Below are 19,489 nucleotides of genomic sequence, written 5' to 3' on the forward strand. Positions count from 1 at the left end.
CAACACATTTGTAACAGTATAAAATGTTTTACAAAATTAAGAATGGTGTAATATCTCATACAGAATATTATAAAATGTAATTATAACTTCAGTATATCTTATTTTGGTAAACTTTATATGTTATATAAATAATAATTTGAGATTACAATATTGTTTGTAAGGAGTATTTAGACGTTATTGTGTAATGTGGTAGATTATAGGAATGATACATAGAAAAGTATACAACAGATTTGACATTATGTCAGACATGTACCAATGTTCATGCATCTTATTTTACAATGAAATATGTGACAAAAACCTGTGGACCTTAAGAATTGCTTTCATGACATAAGGTATTAAAGAATTAATCTCATGACATCTGATGCCAAATAATCCAAGACATAAAATATGTACTTTTAGTGTTTAAGACTCTTCACAGTGACTGTTGGTTCCTATACAACTAATCTCAGGAATATATTCCAGTATATACCCCTTAAATATTCATTGTATTTGTCAGTATTGTAATCTCACATGGCTTATGTAACACATATGGATTACCAAAATATGATTTACCAAAAGTTATAAAATTATGCTATCTACTGTTCTCAGTGTGCAGTTCTCTTATATAATGATTTTACATTTTATGATTTTCTGTATGAAATATTACATCATTTTTAATTTTGTAAAACACTGTATACTGTTAGGTAGCAGATTTTAATGATATATATACACTTGTATGCATATTACTTTATATATGAAAATTTTTTAGAGTAAAGTATATTGCTACCAAGTGTCAGACTCTAGCACTTTGCAAGCAGTATGCCAGTCTTCCTCCAACTGTCACTTGAGCTGTGTTGTCGAACATGGTACTGTCTAGATGTACTTGCTATCAGCAACTTGTAACAATTGATGTACATTTTATTTCTCTAATTGCCATGGAATGTGTAAAGTATTACCTTTACTGTGAGGTATGTCAGTTACAAACACACCTTGTATTATTTGATTTATAATGGGATATTTTTCTATGTAGACACCTGTTTTTTGTCTTACAGTAACGTTATTATTGATTATGACAAATTTCCTACATACAATGGTCATTGTGGATGCTACTGCTTGTACTGATGTGGTATGTAATTCCTTTTCTTCCTTCTCTGTTGTCCTATATTACATATTCAAGTCGAATATTTACCTGTAGCTGACATTTCATATACTTCCTGATTTGAACACAGCAATTCAAATTTGCTGAAACTAGTCATCACTGTACAAACAATTGTGATTTTGGCAAATAAAGTGTCATTATAAGCATACTTCAACATTTACAAACTACATATATATATATATATATATATATATATATATATATATATATATATATATATATATATATATATATAGACACACACACAGAGGCAGAGCCACGTGTGAAAGCACCCACGTGATTTACCAACTGACCTGCCTACACTGTGATGCATTCTATGTGGGAATGACCAGCAACAATCTGTCCATTCGCATGAATGGACACAGGCAGACAGTGTTTGTTGGTAATGAGGATCACCCTGTGGCTAAACATGCCTTGGTGCACAGCCAGCACATCTTGGCACAGTGTTACACCGTCCGGGTTATCTTGATACTTCCCACCAACACCAACCTATCCGAACTCCGGAGATGGGAACTTGCCCTTCAGTATATCCTCTCTTCTCGTCATCCGCCAGGCCTCAATCTCCGCTAATTTCATGTTGCCGCCACTCATATCTCACCTGTCTTTCAACAACTTCTTTGCCTCTACACTTCTGCCTCGACTGACATCTCTGCCCAAACTCTTTGTCTTTAAATATGTCTGCTTGTGTCTGTATGTGTGGATGGATATGTGCGTGTGTGCGAATGTATACCTGTCCTTTTTTCCCCCTAAGGTAAGTCTTTCCGCTCCCGGCTCACGTAGTTTTTTCGAAATTTTCCCGAATTTCTCCACCCTTTAACGTGTTTTGGCGGCAACACAACCACCTAACCTTTATGCACATCATTATCTACCTACAGAAGTTCACCACAGGATCAACATAGCCCAGCCCTAACCAACCCTTTTTCGCCTTTTTTCACACCAGATCTCCATTTGCTTTCTAATTTTACCTTTATCTCTCCCCATATATTTTTTCATATTTATTCTCATTTTCATTTCAGCCTCGTGTTCCACTTTCCACCTTATAGTACCATGTCACCCTCACAACACCTTCACAACGACCCCATTAAGTTTTATTTACATTCCCTCCGTAAACATGCCTTCGCCCTAGCCAGATTACACTCCCATATTTTATTTTCTCAGGCTTGTCTGACATTTGGCATCACCCCCAAAGGCCTCACACTTAAAGTTCCCATCTCTGGCTGCAACCCTTCTTTCCATCAGTCCCTATACCAGTTCCAAACCAAACAATCCATTGCCCTCACCCACCTAATCCTTCACCTACACATCCACTCAGCCAATCAACACGCCCATCAACTCCTATCCTTTATAAAAATCCTCAATCTTTCCTCTCCCACATCCACACCTGTTGTTCAGAGCATCCTCCTACAGGCCAACCGCAAATTAGAGCAGCGTGCCACCCTCCACCTTAAAAAACTATCCAATCTCCTGGTTTCCCACCTCCGGAAAGGCAACTCACTCACCCTTCACAACCTTTCCAGCAAACCTCAACCTCCTCTCATTGCACACAAACCCAGTCTCTCCCATCTACTCAATCTCCCACTTCCAGCTCCACTCCCTCCAAAACCTCAAAATTCCAATCAACGCAATCTGGAACCACAACACCCCAATTCAGTAGTTAACCTTTCCTCCAAACCTCTCTCCCAATCCGAAACCTCTGTCCTATCCAAAGGCCTCACCTTCAGCCCCACTCCCAGATTTAACCAAACAGCCCTCGTCAAAGATTTACTGTCCTACACCAGTACTCTCTGCTGGAAATATCACTTTGCCACGAAGAAAAATGATCCTAATCCTACTCCTAAGGATCCAACTCCCCAAGACACTATCCAAATTGAACCATGCCTGGAACAGTTCCGTCCTCCGTCACAGCGGGACCCACCTCCTCTTCCTCAAAATCACCCTCTCCTAACCTTCCAGGAATTTCTGACTTCCAGCCTTGCCTCTCAATCGTTTTTAAAAAACCTTAATCCTACTCCCAACATCACCACTGCTGAAGCCCAGGCTATCCGTGATCTGAAGGCTGACCGATCCATCGTCATTCTTCCGGCGGACAAGGGTTCCACAACTGTGGTACTTGATCGTCGGGAGTATGTGGCTGAGGGACTGCGTCAGGTTTCAGACAACACTACTTACAAAGTTTGCCAAGGCAATCCCATTCCTGATGTCCAGGCAGAGCTTCAAGGAATCCTCAGAACCTTAGGCCCCCTACAAAACCTTTCACCCGACTCCATCAACCTCCTGACCCCACCAACACCCCGCACCCCTACCTTCTACCTTCTTCCCAAAATTCACAAACCCAATCATCCCGGCCGTCCCATTGTAGCTGGTTACCAAGCCCCCACCGAACGCATCTCTGCCTACGTAGATCAACACCTTCAACCCATTACATGCAGTCTCCCATCCTTCATCAAAGACACCAACCACTTTCTCAAACGCCTGGAATCCCCACCCAGTCTGTTACCCCCGGAAACCATCCTTGTAACCATTGATGCCACTTCCTTATACACAAATATTCCGCATGTCCAGGGCCTCGCTGCGATGGAGCACTTCCTTTCACGCCGATCACCTGCCGCCCTACCTAAAACCTCTTTCCTCATTACCTTAGCCAGCTTCATCCTGACCCACAACTTCTTCACTTTTGAAGGCCAGACATACCAACAATTAAAGGGAACAGCCATGGGTACCAGGATGGCCCCCTCGTATGCCAACCTATTCATGGGTCGCTTAGAGGAAGCCTTCCTGGTTACCCAGGCCTGCCAACCCGAAGTTTGGTACAGATTTATTGATGACATTTTCGTGATCTGGACTCACAGTGAAGAAGAACTCCAGAATTTCCTCTCCAACCTTAACTCCTTTGGTTCCATCAGATTCACCTGGTCCTACTCAAAATCCCATGCCACTTTCCTTGACGTTGACCTCCACCTGTCCAATGGCCAGCTTCACACGTCCGTCCACATTAAACCCACCAACAAGCAACAGTACCTCCATTATGACAGCTGCCACCCATTCCACATCAAACGGTCCCTTCCCTACAGCCTAGGTCTTCGTGGCAAACGAATCTGCTCCAGTCCGGAATCCTTGAACCATTACACCAACAACCTGAAAACAGCTTTTGCATCCCGTAACTACCCTCCCGACCTGGTACAGAAGCAAATAACCAGAGCCACATCCTCATCTCCTCAAACCCGGAACCTTCCACAGAAGAACCCCAAAAGTGCCCCACTTGTGACAGGATACTTTCCGGGACTGGATCAGATTCTGAATGTGGCTCTCCAGCAGGGATACGACTTCCTCAAATCCTGCCCTGAAATGAGATCCATCCTTCATGAAATCCTCCCCACTCCACCAAGAGTGTCTTTCCGCCGTCCACCTAACCTTCGCAACCTCTTAGTTCATCCCTATGAAATCCCCAAACCACCTTCCCTACCCTCTGGCTCCTACCCCTGTAACCGCCCCCGGTGTAAAACCTGTCCCATGCACCCTCCCACCACCACCTATTCCAGTCCTGTAACCCGGAAGGTGTACACGATCAAAGGCAGAGCCACGTGTGAAAGCACCCACGTGATTTACCAACTGACCTGCCTACACTGTGAAGCGTTCTATGTGGGAATGACCAGCAACAAACTGTCCATTCGCATGAATGGACACAGGCAGACAGTGTTTGTTGGTAATGAGGATCACCCTGTGGCTAAACATGCCTTGGTGCACGGCCAGCACATCTTGGCACAGTGTTACACCGTCCGGGTTATCTGGATACTTCCCACTAACACCAACCTGTCAGAACTCCGGAGATGGGAACTTGCCCTTCAGCATATCCTTTCTTCTCGCTATCCGCCAGGCCTCAATCTCCGCTAATTTCTAATTTCAATTTGCCGCCGCTCATACCTCACCTGTCTTTCAACTTCATCTTTGCCTCTGTACATCCGCCCCGACTGACATCTCTGCCCAAAAAATGCCCAAACTCTTTGCCTTTACAAATGTCTGCTTGTGTCTGTGTATGTGTGGATGGATATGTGTGTGTGTGCGAGTGTATACCTGTCCTTTTTTCCCCCTAAGGTAAGTCTTTCTGCTCCCGGGATTGGAATGACTCCTTACCCTCTCCCTTAAAACCCATATCCTTTTGTCTTTCCTTCTCCTTCCCTCTTTCCTGACGAGGCAACCATTGGTTGCGAAAGCTAGAATTTTGTGTGTGTGTTTGTGTTTGTTTGTGAAAAGGGATATGTGTGTGTGTGCGAGTGTATACCTGTCCTTTTTTCCCCCTAAGGTAAGTCTTTCCGCTCCCGGGATTGGAATGACTCCTTACCCTCTCCCTTAAAACCCATATCCTTTTGTCTTTCCTTCTCCTTCCCTCTTTCCTGACGAGGCAACCATTGGTTGCGAAAGCTAGAATTTTGTGTGTGTGTTTGTGTTTGTTTGTGTGTCTATCGACCTGCCAGCGCTTTTGTTTGGTAAGTTTCATCATCTTTCTTTTTAGATATATTTTTCCCACGTGGAATGTTTCCCTCTATTTTTTATATATATATATATATATATATATATATATATATATATATATATATATATATATATATATATATATTTATAATAGAGGGAAACATTCCACGTAGGAAATATATATCTAAAAACAAAGATGATGTGACTTACCAAATGAAAGTGCTGGCAGGTCGACAGACACACAAACAAACACAAACATACACACAAAATTCAAGCTTTCGCAACAAACTGTTGCCTCATCAGGAAAGAGGGAAGGAGAGGGGAAGACGAAAGGAAGTGGGTTTTAAAGGAGAGGGTAAGGAGTCATTCCAATCCCGGGAGCGGAAAGACTTACCTTAGGGGGAAAAAAGGACAGGTATACACTCGCACACACGCACATATCCATCCACACATACAGACACAAGCAGACATATTTAAAGACAAAGAGTTTGGGCAGAGATGTCAGTCGAGGCAGAAGTGTAGAGGCAAAGAAGTTGTTGAAAGACAGGTGAGGTATGAGTGGCGGCAACTTGAAATTAGCGGAGATTGAGGCCTGGCGGATGACGAGAAGAGAGGATATACTGAAGGGCAAGTTCCCATCTCCGGAGTTCGGATAGGTTGGTGTTGGTGGGAAGTATCCAGATAACCCGGACGGTGTAACACTGTGCCAAGATGTGCTGGCCGTGCACCAAGGCATGTTTAGCCACAGGGTGATCCTCATTACCAACAAACACTGTCTGCCTGTGTCCATTCATGCGAATGGACAGTTTGTTGCTGGTCATTCCCACATAGAATGCGTCACAGTGTAGGCAGGTCAGTTGGTAGATCACGTGGGTGCTTTCACACGTGGCTCTGCCTTTGATCGTGTACACCTTCCGGGTTACAGGACTGGAGTAGGTGGTGGTGGGAGGGTGCATGGGACAGGTTTTACACCGGGGGCGGTTACAAGGGTAGGAGCCAGAGGGTAGGGAAGGTGGTTTGGGGATTTCATAGGGATGAACTAAGAGGTTACGAAGGTTAGGTGGACGGCGGAAAGACACTCTTGGTGGAGTGGGGGGGATTTCATGAAGGATGGATCTCATTTCTGGGCAGGATTTTAGGAAGTCGTATCCCTGCTGGAGAGCCACATTCAAAATCTGATCCAGTCCCGGAAAGTATCCTGTCACAAGTGGGGCACTTTTGTGGTTCTTCTGTGGGAGGTTCTGGGTTTGAGAGGATGAGGAAGTTGCTCTGGTTATTTGCTTCTGTACCAGGTCGGGAGGGTAGTTGCGGGATGCGAAAGCTGTTGTCAGGTTGTTGGTGTAATGCTTCAGGGATTCCGGACTGGAGCAGATTCGTTTGCCACGAAGACCTAGGCTGTAGGGAAGGGACCGTTTGATGTGGAATGGGTGGCAGCTGTCGTAATGGAGGTACTGTTGCTTGTTGGTGGGTTTGATGTGGACGGACGTGTGAAGCTGGCCATTGGACAGGTGGAGGTCAACATCAAGGAAAGTGGCATGGGATTTGGAGTAGGACCAGGTGAATCTGATGGAACCAAAGGAGTTGAGGTTGGAGAGGAAATTCTGGAGTTCTTCTTCACTGTGAGTCCAGATCATGAAGATGTCATCAATAAATCTGTACCAAACTTTGGGTTGGCAGGCCTGGGTAACCAAGAAGGCTTCCTCTAAGCGACCCATGAATAGGTTGGCGTACGAAGGGGCCATCCTGGTACCCATGGCTGTTCCCTTTAATTGCTGGTATGTCTGGCCTTCAAAAGTGAAGAAGTTGTGGGTCAGGATGAAGCTGGCTAAGGTAATGAGGAAAGAGGTTTTGGGTAGGGTGGCAGGTGATCGGCGTGAAAGGAAGTGCTCCATTGCAGCGAGGCCCTGGACGTGCGGGATATTTGTGTATAAGGAAGTGGCATCAATGGTTACAAGGATGGTTTCTGGGGGTAACGGATTGGGTAAGGATTCCAGGCGTTCGAGAAAGTGGTTGGTGTCTTTGATGAAGGATGGGAGACTGCACGTAATGGGTTGAAGGTGTTGATCTACGTAGGCAGAGATACGTTCTGTGGGGGCTTGGTAACCAGCTACAATGGGACGGCCAGGATGATTGGGTTTGTGAATTTTAGGAAGAAGGTAGAAGGTAGGGGTGCGGGGTGTCGGTGGGGTCAGGAGGTTGATGGAGTCAGGTGAAAGGTTTTGTAGGGGGCCTAAGGTTCTGAGGATTCCCTGAAGCTCCGCCTGGACATCAGGAATGGGATTACCTTGGCAAACTTTGTATGTGGTGTTGTCTGAAAGCTGACGCAGTCCCTCAGCCACATACTCCCGACGATCAAGTACCACGGTCGTGGAACCCTTGTCCGCCGGAAGAATGATGATGGACCGGTCAGCCTTCAGATCACGGATAGCCTGGGCTTCAGCAGTGGTGATGTTGGGAGTAGGATTAAGGTTTTTTAAGAAGGATTGGGAGGCAAGGCTGGAAGTCAGAAATTCCTGGAAGGTTTGGAGAGGGTGATTTTGAGGAAGAGGAGGTGGGTCCCGCTGTGACGGAGGACGGAACTGTTCCAGGCAGGGTTCAATTTGGATAGTGTCTTGGGGAGTTGGATCATTAAGGGTAGGATTAGGATCATTTTTCTTCGTGGCAAAGTGATACTTCCAGCAGAGAGTACGAGTGTAGGACAGTAAATCTTTGACGAGGGCTGTTTGGTTGAATCTGGGAGTGGGGCTGAAGGTGAGGCCTTTGGATAGGACAGAGGTTTCAGATTGGGAGAGAGGTTTGGAGGAAAGGTTAACTACTGAATTAGGGTGTTGTGGTGCCAGATTGTGTTGCTTGGAATTTTGAGGTTTTGGAGGGAGTGGAGCTGGAAGTGGGAGACTGAGTAGATGGGAGAGACTGGGTTTGTGTGCAATGAGAGGTGGTTGAGGTTTGCTGGAAAGGTTGTGAAGGGTGAGTGAGTTGCCTTTCCGGAGGTGGGAAACCAGGAGATTGGATAGTTTTTTGAGGTGAATGGTGGCATGCTGCTCTAATTTGCGGTTGGCCTGTAGGAGGATGCTCTGAATAGCCGGTGTGGATGTGGGAGAGGAAAGATTGAGGACTTTTATTAAGGATAGGAGTTGACGGGTGTGTTCATTGGCTGAGTTGATGTGTAGGTGAAGGATTAGGTGGGTGAGGGCAGTGGATTGTTCAGTTTGGAACTGGTATAGGGACTGATGGAAAGAAGGGTTGCAGCCAGAGATGGGAACTTTAAGTGTGAGGCCTTTGGGGGTTATGCCAAATGTCAGACAAGCCTGAGAAAATAAAATATGCGAGCGTAATCTGGCTAGGGTGAAGGCATGTTTGCGGAGGGAATGTAAATAAAACTTAATGGGGTCGTTGTGGGGGCGTTGTGAGGGTGACATGGTATTAGAAGGTGGAAAGTGTAAGATGAGGTTGAAATGAAAATGAAGGATAAAAATATATGGGGAGAGATAAGGGTGAACTAGAAAATAACTGGAGATCTGGTATGAAAAAATGCGAAAAAGTGTTGGTTAAGTTGATCCTGTGGTGAACTTGGGTTGGTAGACAGCGATGTGCATGAAGGTTAGGTGGTTGTGTTGCCGCTAAAACACGTTAAAGGACGGAGAAATTCGGGAAAATTTCGAAAAAAACGTGTAAATGTATTAAAAGGCGTGGTGTTGTGGTGAAAGATTACGAAAATGGGGCTAACAATTGTAAATAATGACGTTAAAACCTGTGGAGAGCGGCTAAAAATGATCCCGCCTATATATACTCTATAATACGTAACCCACTTCCAAACCATAACCAAAAAATTTTTATTTTGCGCTTTCAACAATACCGCTAACCGTTTCTAGTTCAATAACGGCTGCCTTCACGTATTAAATAACCATTTCGGCTAGTTCTAATAACTTTTACTTTATTTCCACTTCTGTTTTTCGTACATCACTGATCATTTTTAGCCGCTCTCCACAGGTTTTAACGTCATTATTTACAATTGTTAGCCCCATTTTCGTAATCTTTCACCACAACACCACGCCTTTTAATACATTTACACGTTTTTTTCGAAATTTTCCCGAATTTCTCCGTCCTTTAACGTGTTTTAGCGGCAACACAACCACCTAACCTTCATGCACATCGCTGTCTACCAACCCAAGTTCACCACAGGATCAACTTAACCAACACTTTTTCGCATTTTTTCATACCAGATCTCCAGTTATTTTCTAGTTCACCCTTATCTCTCCCCATATATTTTTATCCTTCATTTTCATTTCAACCTCATCTTACACTTTCCACCTTCTAATACCATGTCACCCTCACAACGCCCCCACAACGACCCCATTAAGTTTTATTTACATTCCCTCCGCAAACATGCCTTCACCCTAGCCAGATTACGCTCGCATATTTTATTTTCTCAGGCTTGTCTGACATTTGGCATAACCCCCAAAGGCCTCACACTTAAAGTTCCCATCTCTGGCTGCAACCCTTCTTTCCATCAGTCCCTATACCAGTTCCAAACTGAACAATCCACTGCCCTCACCCACCTAATCCTTCACCTACACATCAACTCAGCCAATGAACACACCCGTCAACTCCTATCCTTAATAAAAGTCCTCAATCTTTCCTCTCCCACATCCACACCGGCTATTCAGAGCATCCTCCTACAGGCCAACCGCAAATTAGAGCAGCATGCCACCATTCACCTCAAAAAACTATCCAATCTCCTGGTTTCCCACCTCCGGAAAGGCAACTCACTCACCCTTCACAACCTTTCCAGCAAACCTCAACCACCTCTCATTGCACACAAACCCAGTCTCTCCCATCTACTCAGTCTCCCACTTCCAGCTCCACTCCCTCCAAAACCTCAAAATTCCAAGCAACACAATCTGGCACCACAACACCCTAATTCAGTAGTTAACCTTTCCTCCAAACCTCTCTCCCAATCTGAAACCTCTGTCCTATCCAAAGGCCTCACCTTCAGCCCCACTCCCAGATTCAACCAAACAGCCCTCGTCAAAGATTTACTGTCCTACACTCGTACTCTCTGCTGGAAGTATCACTTTGCCACGAAGAAAAATGATCCTAATCCTACCCTTAATGATCCAACTCCCCAAGACACTATCCAAATTGAACCCTGCCTGGAACAGTTCCGTCCTCCGTCACAGCGGGACCCACCTCCTCTTCCTCAAAATCACCCTCTCCAAACCTTCCAGGAATTTCTGACTTCCAGCCTTGCCTCCCAATCCTTCTTAAAAAACCTTAATCCTACTCCCAACATCACCACTGCTGAAGCCCAGGCTATCCGTGATCTGAAGGCTGACCGGTCCATCATCATTCTTCCGGCGGACAAGGGTTCCACGACCGTGGTACTTGATCGTCGGGAGTATGTGGCTGAGGGACTGCGTCAGCTTTCAGACAACACCACATACAAAGTTTGCCAAGGTAATCCCATTCCTGATGTCCAGGCGGAGCTTCAGGGAATCCTCAGAACCTTAGGCCCCCTACAAAACCTTTCACCTGACTCCATCAACCTCCTGACCCCACCGACACCCCGCACCCCTACCTTCTACCTTCTTCCTAAAATTCACAAACCCAATCATCCTGGCCGTCCCATTGTAGCTGGTTACCAAGCCCCCACAGAACGTATCTCTGCCTACGTAGATCAACACCTTCAACCCATTACGTGCAGTCTCCCATCCTTCATCAAAGACACCAACCACTTTCTCGAACGCCTGGAATCCTTACCCAATCCGTTACCCCCAGAAACCATCCTTGTAACCATTGATGCCACTTCCTTATACACAAATATCCCGCACGTCCAGGGCCTCGCTGCAATGGAGCACTTCCTTTCACGCCGATCACCTGCCACCCTACCCAAAACCTCTTTCCTCATTACCTTAGCCAGCTTCATCCTGACCCACAACTTCTTCACTTTTGAAGGCCAGACATACCAGCAATTAAAGGGAACAGCCATGGGTACCAGGATGGCCCCTTCGTACGCCAACCTATTCATGGGTCGCTTAGAGGAAGCCTTCTTGGTTACCCAGGCCTGCCAACCCAAAGTTTGGTACAGATTTATTGATGACATCTTCATGATCTGGACTCACAGTGAAGAAGAACTCCAGAATTTCCTCTCCAACCTCAACTCCTTTGGTTCCATCAGATTCACCTGGTCCTACTCCAAATCCCATGCCACTTTCCTTGATGTTGACCTCCACCTGTCCAATGGCCAGCTTCACACGTCCGTCCACATCAAACCCACCAACAAGCAACAGTACCTCCATTACGACAGCTGCCACCCATTCCACATCAAACGGTCCCTTCCCTACAGCCTAGGTCTTCGTGGCAAACGAATCTGCTCCAGTCCGGAATCCCTGAAGCATTACACCAACAACCTGACAACAGCTTTCGCATCCCGCAACTACCCTCCCGACCTGGTACAGAAGCAAATAACCAGAGCAACTTCCTCATCCTCTCAAACCCAGAACCTCCCACAGAAGAACCACAAAAGTGCCCCACTTGTGACAGGATACTTTCCGGGACTGGATCAGATTTTGAATGTGGCTCTCCAGCAGGGATACGACTTCCTAAAATCCTGCCCAGAAATGAGATCCATCCTTCATGAAATCCTCCCCACTCCACCAAGAGTGTCTTTCCGCCGTCCACCTAACCTTCGTAACCTCTTAGTTCATCCCTATGAAATCCCCAAACCACCTTCCCTACCCTCTGGCTCCTACCCTTGTAACCGCCCCCGGTGTAAAACCTGTCCCATGCACCCTCCCACCACCACCTACTCCAGTCCTGTAACCCGGAAGGTGTACACGATCAAAGGCAGAGCCACGTGTGAAAGCACCCACGTGATCTACCAACTGACCTGCCTACACTGTGACGCATTCTATGTGGGAATGACCAGCAACAAACTGTCCATTCGCATGAATGGACACAGGCAGACAGTGTTTGTTGGTAATGAGGATCACCCTGTGGCTAAACATGCCTTGGTGCACGGCCAGCACATCTTGGCACAGTGTTACACCGTCCGGGTTATCTGGATACTTCCCACCAACACCAACCTATCCGAACTCCGGAGATGGGAACTTGCCCTTCAGTATATCCTCTCTTCTCGTCATCCGCCAGGCCTCAATCTCCGCTAATTTCAAGTTGCCGCCACTCATACCTCACCTGTCTTTCAACAACTTCTTTGCCTCTACACTTCTGCCTCGACTGACATCTCTGCCCAAACTCTTTGTCTTTAAATATGTCTGCTTGTGTCTGTATGTGTGGATGGATATGTGCGTGTGTGCGAGTGTATACCTGTCCTTTTTTCCCCCTAAGGTAAGTCTTTCCGCTCCCGGGATTGGAATGACTCCTTACCCTCTCCTTTAAAACCCACTTCCTTTCGTCTTCCCCTCTCCTTCCCTCTTTCCTGATGAGGCAACAGTTTGTTGCGAAAGCTTGAATTTTGTGTGTATGTTTCTGTTTGTTTGTGTGTCTGTCGACCTGCCAGCACTTTCATTTGGTAAGTCACATCATCTTTGTTTTTAGATATATATATATATATTTTTACGGACACTATCTTACTATTCTGTTATGAATAGAAAACATTTCTCTGTATGTATTGTCATTTTTCTCGCACTCTGTGCATGGATTGATCCCCAGTATTTATGTGTGACTGTTCATTGATCAATGTATATATCAATATGAATTTGTGAGAACTGTTTCATGTTGGTTGTGTTTTCAAAATACAGGGCATGTCTGGGAAGTAAGTACCATTAAGGTGTGAGATCAAGGCTGTACGATGACTGATCTAACTACTCACAATCAAATTGTTGAATAGGGTTTTGAGTGACACCATCAGAATGGGGATGTATTTTGTCATGAAACAACTCTGTGCCTTGACTGAGCATTCTGTGCCTTTTGTTTTGAATTGCATGTCAAAGTTCTCTCAGTGTTTCACAATATCATGCCACATTGATGGTTCCCCTCTGGGAAGGAACTTAACAAATAGAATGCCATGTCTGTCCCAGAGCACAGTGTACACAATTATTTGAGCACACAGTTATTTGTGCTGACAACATTGTTTTGATTTTTTTGTTTTTTGGAGGTCATGCGTGCCCCTACTCAATCACTATTGCTTTGACTCTGGAGTGACATGAAATCCCAAGTTTCTTCACTGGTCACAACTCTGTTTAAGAATTCAGCTCCCTCATTACTGTATTTGTTAAGAAATGTCAAAGCATTGCCGTGTCATCTATTTTGTGGACATACATAAGCATTTTCAGAACCCAACAGGAACATAGTTTGCAAAAATTTTAGCAATTTGTGACAATCTCATACAAAACAGTTTTTGAAATTTGTGGAAACCCAGCAGGAAATATCCTTATTGTGAACTGTCAGTTGTCATAAATTTTCTCATTCACTTTCTCAACCAGTCCGTCATTGACAACAGAAGACCACCCACTCCATGCTTCACCACATAAATTGGTTTATCCATCATTGAATTGTCTCACCTACTTTCTCATCATCCCATTAGTCACTACATTTTCACCGTAGATCTGTATAGGTTGATGATGTATTTAAGTTGGTGTAACATTCTTTGCAATCAAAAAGCATATAGCAGAATGCACTTCACAGTTGGTGGGCTCAGAGATTCTCTTAAACATTTTGATCAACCACTAACTAATGTAAACACAGTGCAGTGTGGCCATAATGGCATTTGTGGAAAGACAGTGAACCAGAAAGAAGAGGGCGAATGTGCAGATCAGAGACACTGTCTGGGTCATGGTAGAATGAAATGGTACTTTCTTTCTGGGCATACCTTGCTTGTTAATAGAAATTCTTTTAAACTACCAATGTTCATTTTGAGGTGGTGATAAAAGCAAATACAGTGAAGAATCTGAAGGAATCAAATCTCAGCCTCCACTATCAAAATGACACACTACAACAGGAATTGTGTCTTCTGGGATTTTTTTTATCTGAGTTCTTTGTTGAACTCAGTATGACAAAGGTATCTCATATCCAGTGAAATATTTTGCATGGAGTGATAATTAGAATTAAGTTCAATTGAATGTGTGAAGGTAATCACTATCACAGCCTAAATGTACTCTGTTGTGAAAACAAAACCACATGCTCAGAAGTAATGATCAAAATCAGTTCTAACTTTATGTATGGGACATAAGACATTGACACAAGCAAGTGATTAAAAGTCACAGGTAATGATTATTTTAGTAAAGAATGTTTGTGCCTTGAACAGAAAGCTGTTGGGTTGACTCTACATTGAGTTGGAACATGATTTTTCTGGGCATGAAAATTTACATTTTTTGTTGGTACCTGATGCTATTTCTAACTACATTTTATGTGATTAAACAGTGGGAAGTCCAGGACAGGATAACAAAAATATTATGGAGAGAATTAGGTTGCTACTTGCCATATAGAGGAAATGTTGAGTCACAAGTAGGTGCAACAAAAAGTCTGCTATATATTTAAGCTTTTGGCCAAAATGCCTTCTTCCAAAGTAGAAAAAATACACACAACTCACACGTGTCCACTGTCACTGGCCATGTGTTTGGACACAGCAGCCACAGAAAGTGGCCATGCATGTGTGAATGTGTGTGTTTTATACTTCAGAAGAAGGCCTTTTGGCTTAAAGCTTAAATGTATGGCAATCCTTTCATTGTGAGTAGCAATCTATCCTTTTCATGTAATTGTTTTTGTGTAACTAAGCCATTAGATGCTGGGTACTATGAAGGTTGCTGCAAATAGTATTTCTGGTGCTCCTATATGCACTCTGCTGATGAGAAACTAGGAAGTATGGTAGAATGTGGAAACATTTTGTGACATCTGAGTGCATACATGTACACACTATACTGTAGACGTAGTGCTACTAGAAACCCTGCTATGTGAGACATAAAATATATCTGCAGTATACACAGTGCCCACTACTGAGAACCCAGTCATTTTGTGCCACTAGTACTGTTAGGAAATACCTGTGGAAATTGCTCAATGGTCACCCTGACTAACATACCAGAAGTTTGACACCCTATCATGAGATGATCACTGTGAGATATACAGTATGGCATCATTTGAATTAATGGTATGAAATAATACATTCAGTTGTGACAGGTCTCTTTAATGTGAATACATTTTGTATCTGGACACTTGCTGTAGTTGTGTTTGTGCACATCCGGAGGTCTCCTGTCTTCTGAAATCATCTTTATTTTCTTTGCAACAACACTCAACCACAATATTGTAGTGCAGGCTTGGGAGACCATTATATAACAGAGGCTACATTGAGAAGTGATGTAAGGGCTGATAACAGCTCAGCACAATGTGCTAGACCTAGTATCTTGTATTGCTTCTAGAAGTTTAGGATTTAATGTCCTGTTGATGTGACTGCCATTACAGATGAAAGACATTCTTGTTTGGACAAGGATGCATGGAAAGCATCTATGCCCTTTTGAAAGTAATTGTCCTGACATTCAGCTTTGAATGGTTGGACAATAATTTGAAACCTACTACTCTGGAATGTGTGCTCAGTGTCTTAACTGCTGTGCTGCCTCACTTAGTGTCCTACTTTCAAAATCAAAACATGATCTCACAAGGTTTATAGCCCTCATAAAACTCCTCACTGAGACTGTACATTATATGTAAAATTTGCTCAATAGTTGTAATAATGTATGGAGTACAGCAAAGATGCGTGCTAATCAGCTGCCTGGAACTGATATGAGATAAAGTGTATTTCATCTACGGCTGAATGCTGATGGGCCCAAAGGCTCAGAGCATGCTGCATCAGCTGATTGCTTCTGGCAAGGTGACTGGTATGAGTAAATGCAGTTGCAGGGACAAGGCTAGAAATAGGAAAAATCCCTAAACCTGGAATTTGGACAGCTTTTCCAAGAAATGGCAGAGATTCACACAATCTTAAATATGGCTAAGTTACAGCTCTTTAAGATTTGACAGTAACTCACTTTAAATATTAATGCAAATATGAAAACATTTACATTCTCATAAAAATGCACATCAAATCTCACAACAATATTTCAGTATCTTTAAAACTATAGAATTTAATATTCCACAGTGAATAAACATTTACACAATGAGCCTCTGAATTAACAACTTTTAAATGCTTCATGTAATTTCAACAAATGACATCACAGATAATAGCATTGCATTGTAGCTATCATCATTGAAAGATACATATCTATATCTACTTTATTTATTGATTTATCATGTCTCCTATATCTTTTTTATTACCCAAATGTTTGCCCCAACATTGTATTCTCCACATTTGCACAGCTAATGAATAGAGTATGAATGCCTCACATATTGTCATACTTGTGTTTTTATTTAATGAACAGTTAACTATTTTGCCAGTAACATTATTTAAGTGGTGATCGCAAGTGCTATTAAAAAGCTGTGCTAGTTTAAAAGTGGTCAACCACATGTATTAGCGGACACCATGATTGAAAAGGGAATCGAAAGATACTTCTGTGAAGAAGGCATTAAATAACTGTTTAAATAATATTTAGTAATAATCTGTAGTTATTTAATGTGAGTGCATTTGTGCAAGAATACTGGCTCATTTATTTTTTGAACCGTCTGTTACTTATGATTATTGTAAATGATCTGAGTGTGAATTATTACTTCTATTTATTGTAAATGATCTGTGTGTAACCAAATGTTTAAGACATTTCTTTTTTTAAATGTTGTTTTAATATATTAGTTTAGTCTGGTAAGTGGTCAACCTGAATCAAATCATGTCTATAGAGCTTAAGGACGATGTATTTTTGGTGGGAATGGCTTTCAGCCAATGGTAAAGCAGATAGTAGTGGGACTATGGGAGTCAAATGGAGACTGGAACTTCTTGAGTGAAGAGCTAAAGGGAGCAATTCTAGACATGTGGTGTCGAGTTCTGGAAGAAAGCAGACCCTTCTAGACTGGCATGGGTGATTGAGTCATATAGGTGATCTTTTCTGGGTGGTGAACAGCCGCTATAATACTCTGAACTTTTGAAGGGACTTTATATTTTGAGAGGACTGAATGTGCCCCATAGTAGGATTCTCACTTTTGCCTCTTGATTTATGGAACTGAGAATAGACAGAGTATGAACTACTATTGTTTGCACTGCATGTGATAATTTTCGATTCATCTTGCTGAATGCTGAACTATTTTTAGCTGTTGAATCTTTTGTGTATCGTGATCATGAAATGGACTTAGTTTTCATTAGTCTTTGATGACTATTTAGTTTGGGAATTTTGCTACCAATCTCATATCCCACATATTGTAACTTTACTGCATTTGGTAAGGGTATTTTCTGTTCATTTTAACTGAATATTGTAGGACCATTTCCCATTTATTTGAGATGTCCTTTCTTGAATAAACTTTATTCAACATAATTCTGTCATCTAAATCAATTACAGGCATTAGAACAGAACCTTTGTTATTAAATTAATCATTTAACTTTTATCTTGTATTTCTGTGTATTTTATTAATTCAAAGTTTAAGCTAATGCATAGACTATTTGACTGCACATACCCCACTTATTTTATTCCAGGTCTGGATTTCCATTACATAAGGCTCATTGTCACTCCTACTCTTCTAGTAATAATATTACTGACTATGACAAATCAGTATCAGGTGTTGCACACTCTGCAGTCATACTAGATGCCTTGCATTGCAGGTCTTCCAGGAGTGCTATTCCAACAGAGCAATGCACAGCTGTATATAATGAAATATTATAAGAATGCCTCCACAATATTATCCTTATTTTGTAGGCTGCCAATGTTTCTGCTCACAATGCAAGATAAAATCTATGAGCCTGTGTCATACCCATCTGCTGTGGCATCACAGTATAAAGAAATTTAAAATCTGATTGCAGTAAATATGGATGTTCACAGCATTAGGCCATCATCCATAACTTATTTGCATAGTACCTGTCCAGAATATATTCTGTATCCAGAAAGATGTAGTCCAGGAGACTATGAAACCTTCATTTTATTTGTAAATATTTATGACAGCTCCTTCCAGGTGTGCTTCTCTTAATTATTTTAATTGTTTCATTTTTACAGTGAATGTGGTTTTCTATCCAGTACTTTCTCTCATACTAACAGTAGCAATAATTAGTTTGTATTTATGCTTTTATTACCAATGAACCTACTAATATAAAATCATTGTTCAACTATTCACACAAAAGCTGATGAAAAATCAGACAATGGAAAGTCAAGGATGGGCTGTAACAATGTTATGAAAATGTTAGTTGCTACTCACCTTATAGCAGATATTCACCCTATAGCAGAGACACTGAGCTGCAGATAGGCATAACAAAAAGATTGTCACAAAATGAGCTTTTGGCCAACAAGGCCTTTGTCGAAAAAAGATGACACACACACACACACACACACACACACACACACACACACACACACACATGCTATCACACAAGTGCAGCAACACACACATGACCACAGTTTCTGGCAACTGGAGCCAGACTATGAGCAATAGTGCGTGATTGGAGAGACAACCAGGTGGGGGTAAGGAGGAGGCTGTGGGGAGGAGGGGGAGGGAGAGAAGGATAGGGATGGGGAACAGTGGAATGCTGCTAGTGGGAGCATGTGGGGATGAGGTGGAGAGGGCAGGGCAGCTAGGTGCAGTTGAAAGGTTAAGCAGTGGACTGGGGAGAGAGGAGGGTTAGTGGAAAAGGAGAGAAGTATATTGACTGAGTGCTTTGGTGGAATAGAGGGCTGTGTGGTGCTGGAGTGGGAACAGGGAAGGGACTGATGGGTAAGGACAATGACTAATGAATGTTGAGGCCAAGGGGGTTGTGGGAATGTAGGATATATTGCAGGGGGAGAGATCCCACCTCCACAATTG

General features: G+C 43.0%; 1 protein-coding gene across 3 annotated transcripts in view; it reads left to right on the forward strand.

Annotated features, from left to right (window-relative positions):
• The window catches only part of LOC124612937 (synaptonemal complex protein 1-like), a 500,344-nt gene that overhangs the window by 365,770 nt on the left and 115,085 nt on the right, over positions 1 to 19,489 (forward strand). Inside the window, exon 15 of one of the 3 annotated variants that reach the window (XM_047141436.1) lies at positions 14,487 to 14,627. The exons of the other annotated variants lie outside the window; for them this stretch is intronic. Within the exon in view, the coding sequence (XP_046997392.1) occupies positions 14,487 to 14,627 (141 nt within the window). The remainder of the gene's footprint in view (positions 1 to 14,486; positions 14,628 to 19,489) is intronic. 3 annotated transcript variants of the gene reach the window in all.

This window comes from Schistocerca americana, chromosome 4, assembly GCF_021461395.2.
Source record: "Schistocerca americana isolate TAMUIC-IGC-003095 chromosome 4, iqSchAmer2.1, whole genome shotgun sequence".
NCBI lineage: Eukaryota > Metazoa > Arthropoda > Insecta > Orthoptera > Acrididae > Schistocerca > Schistocerca americana.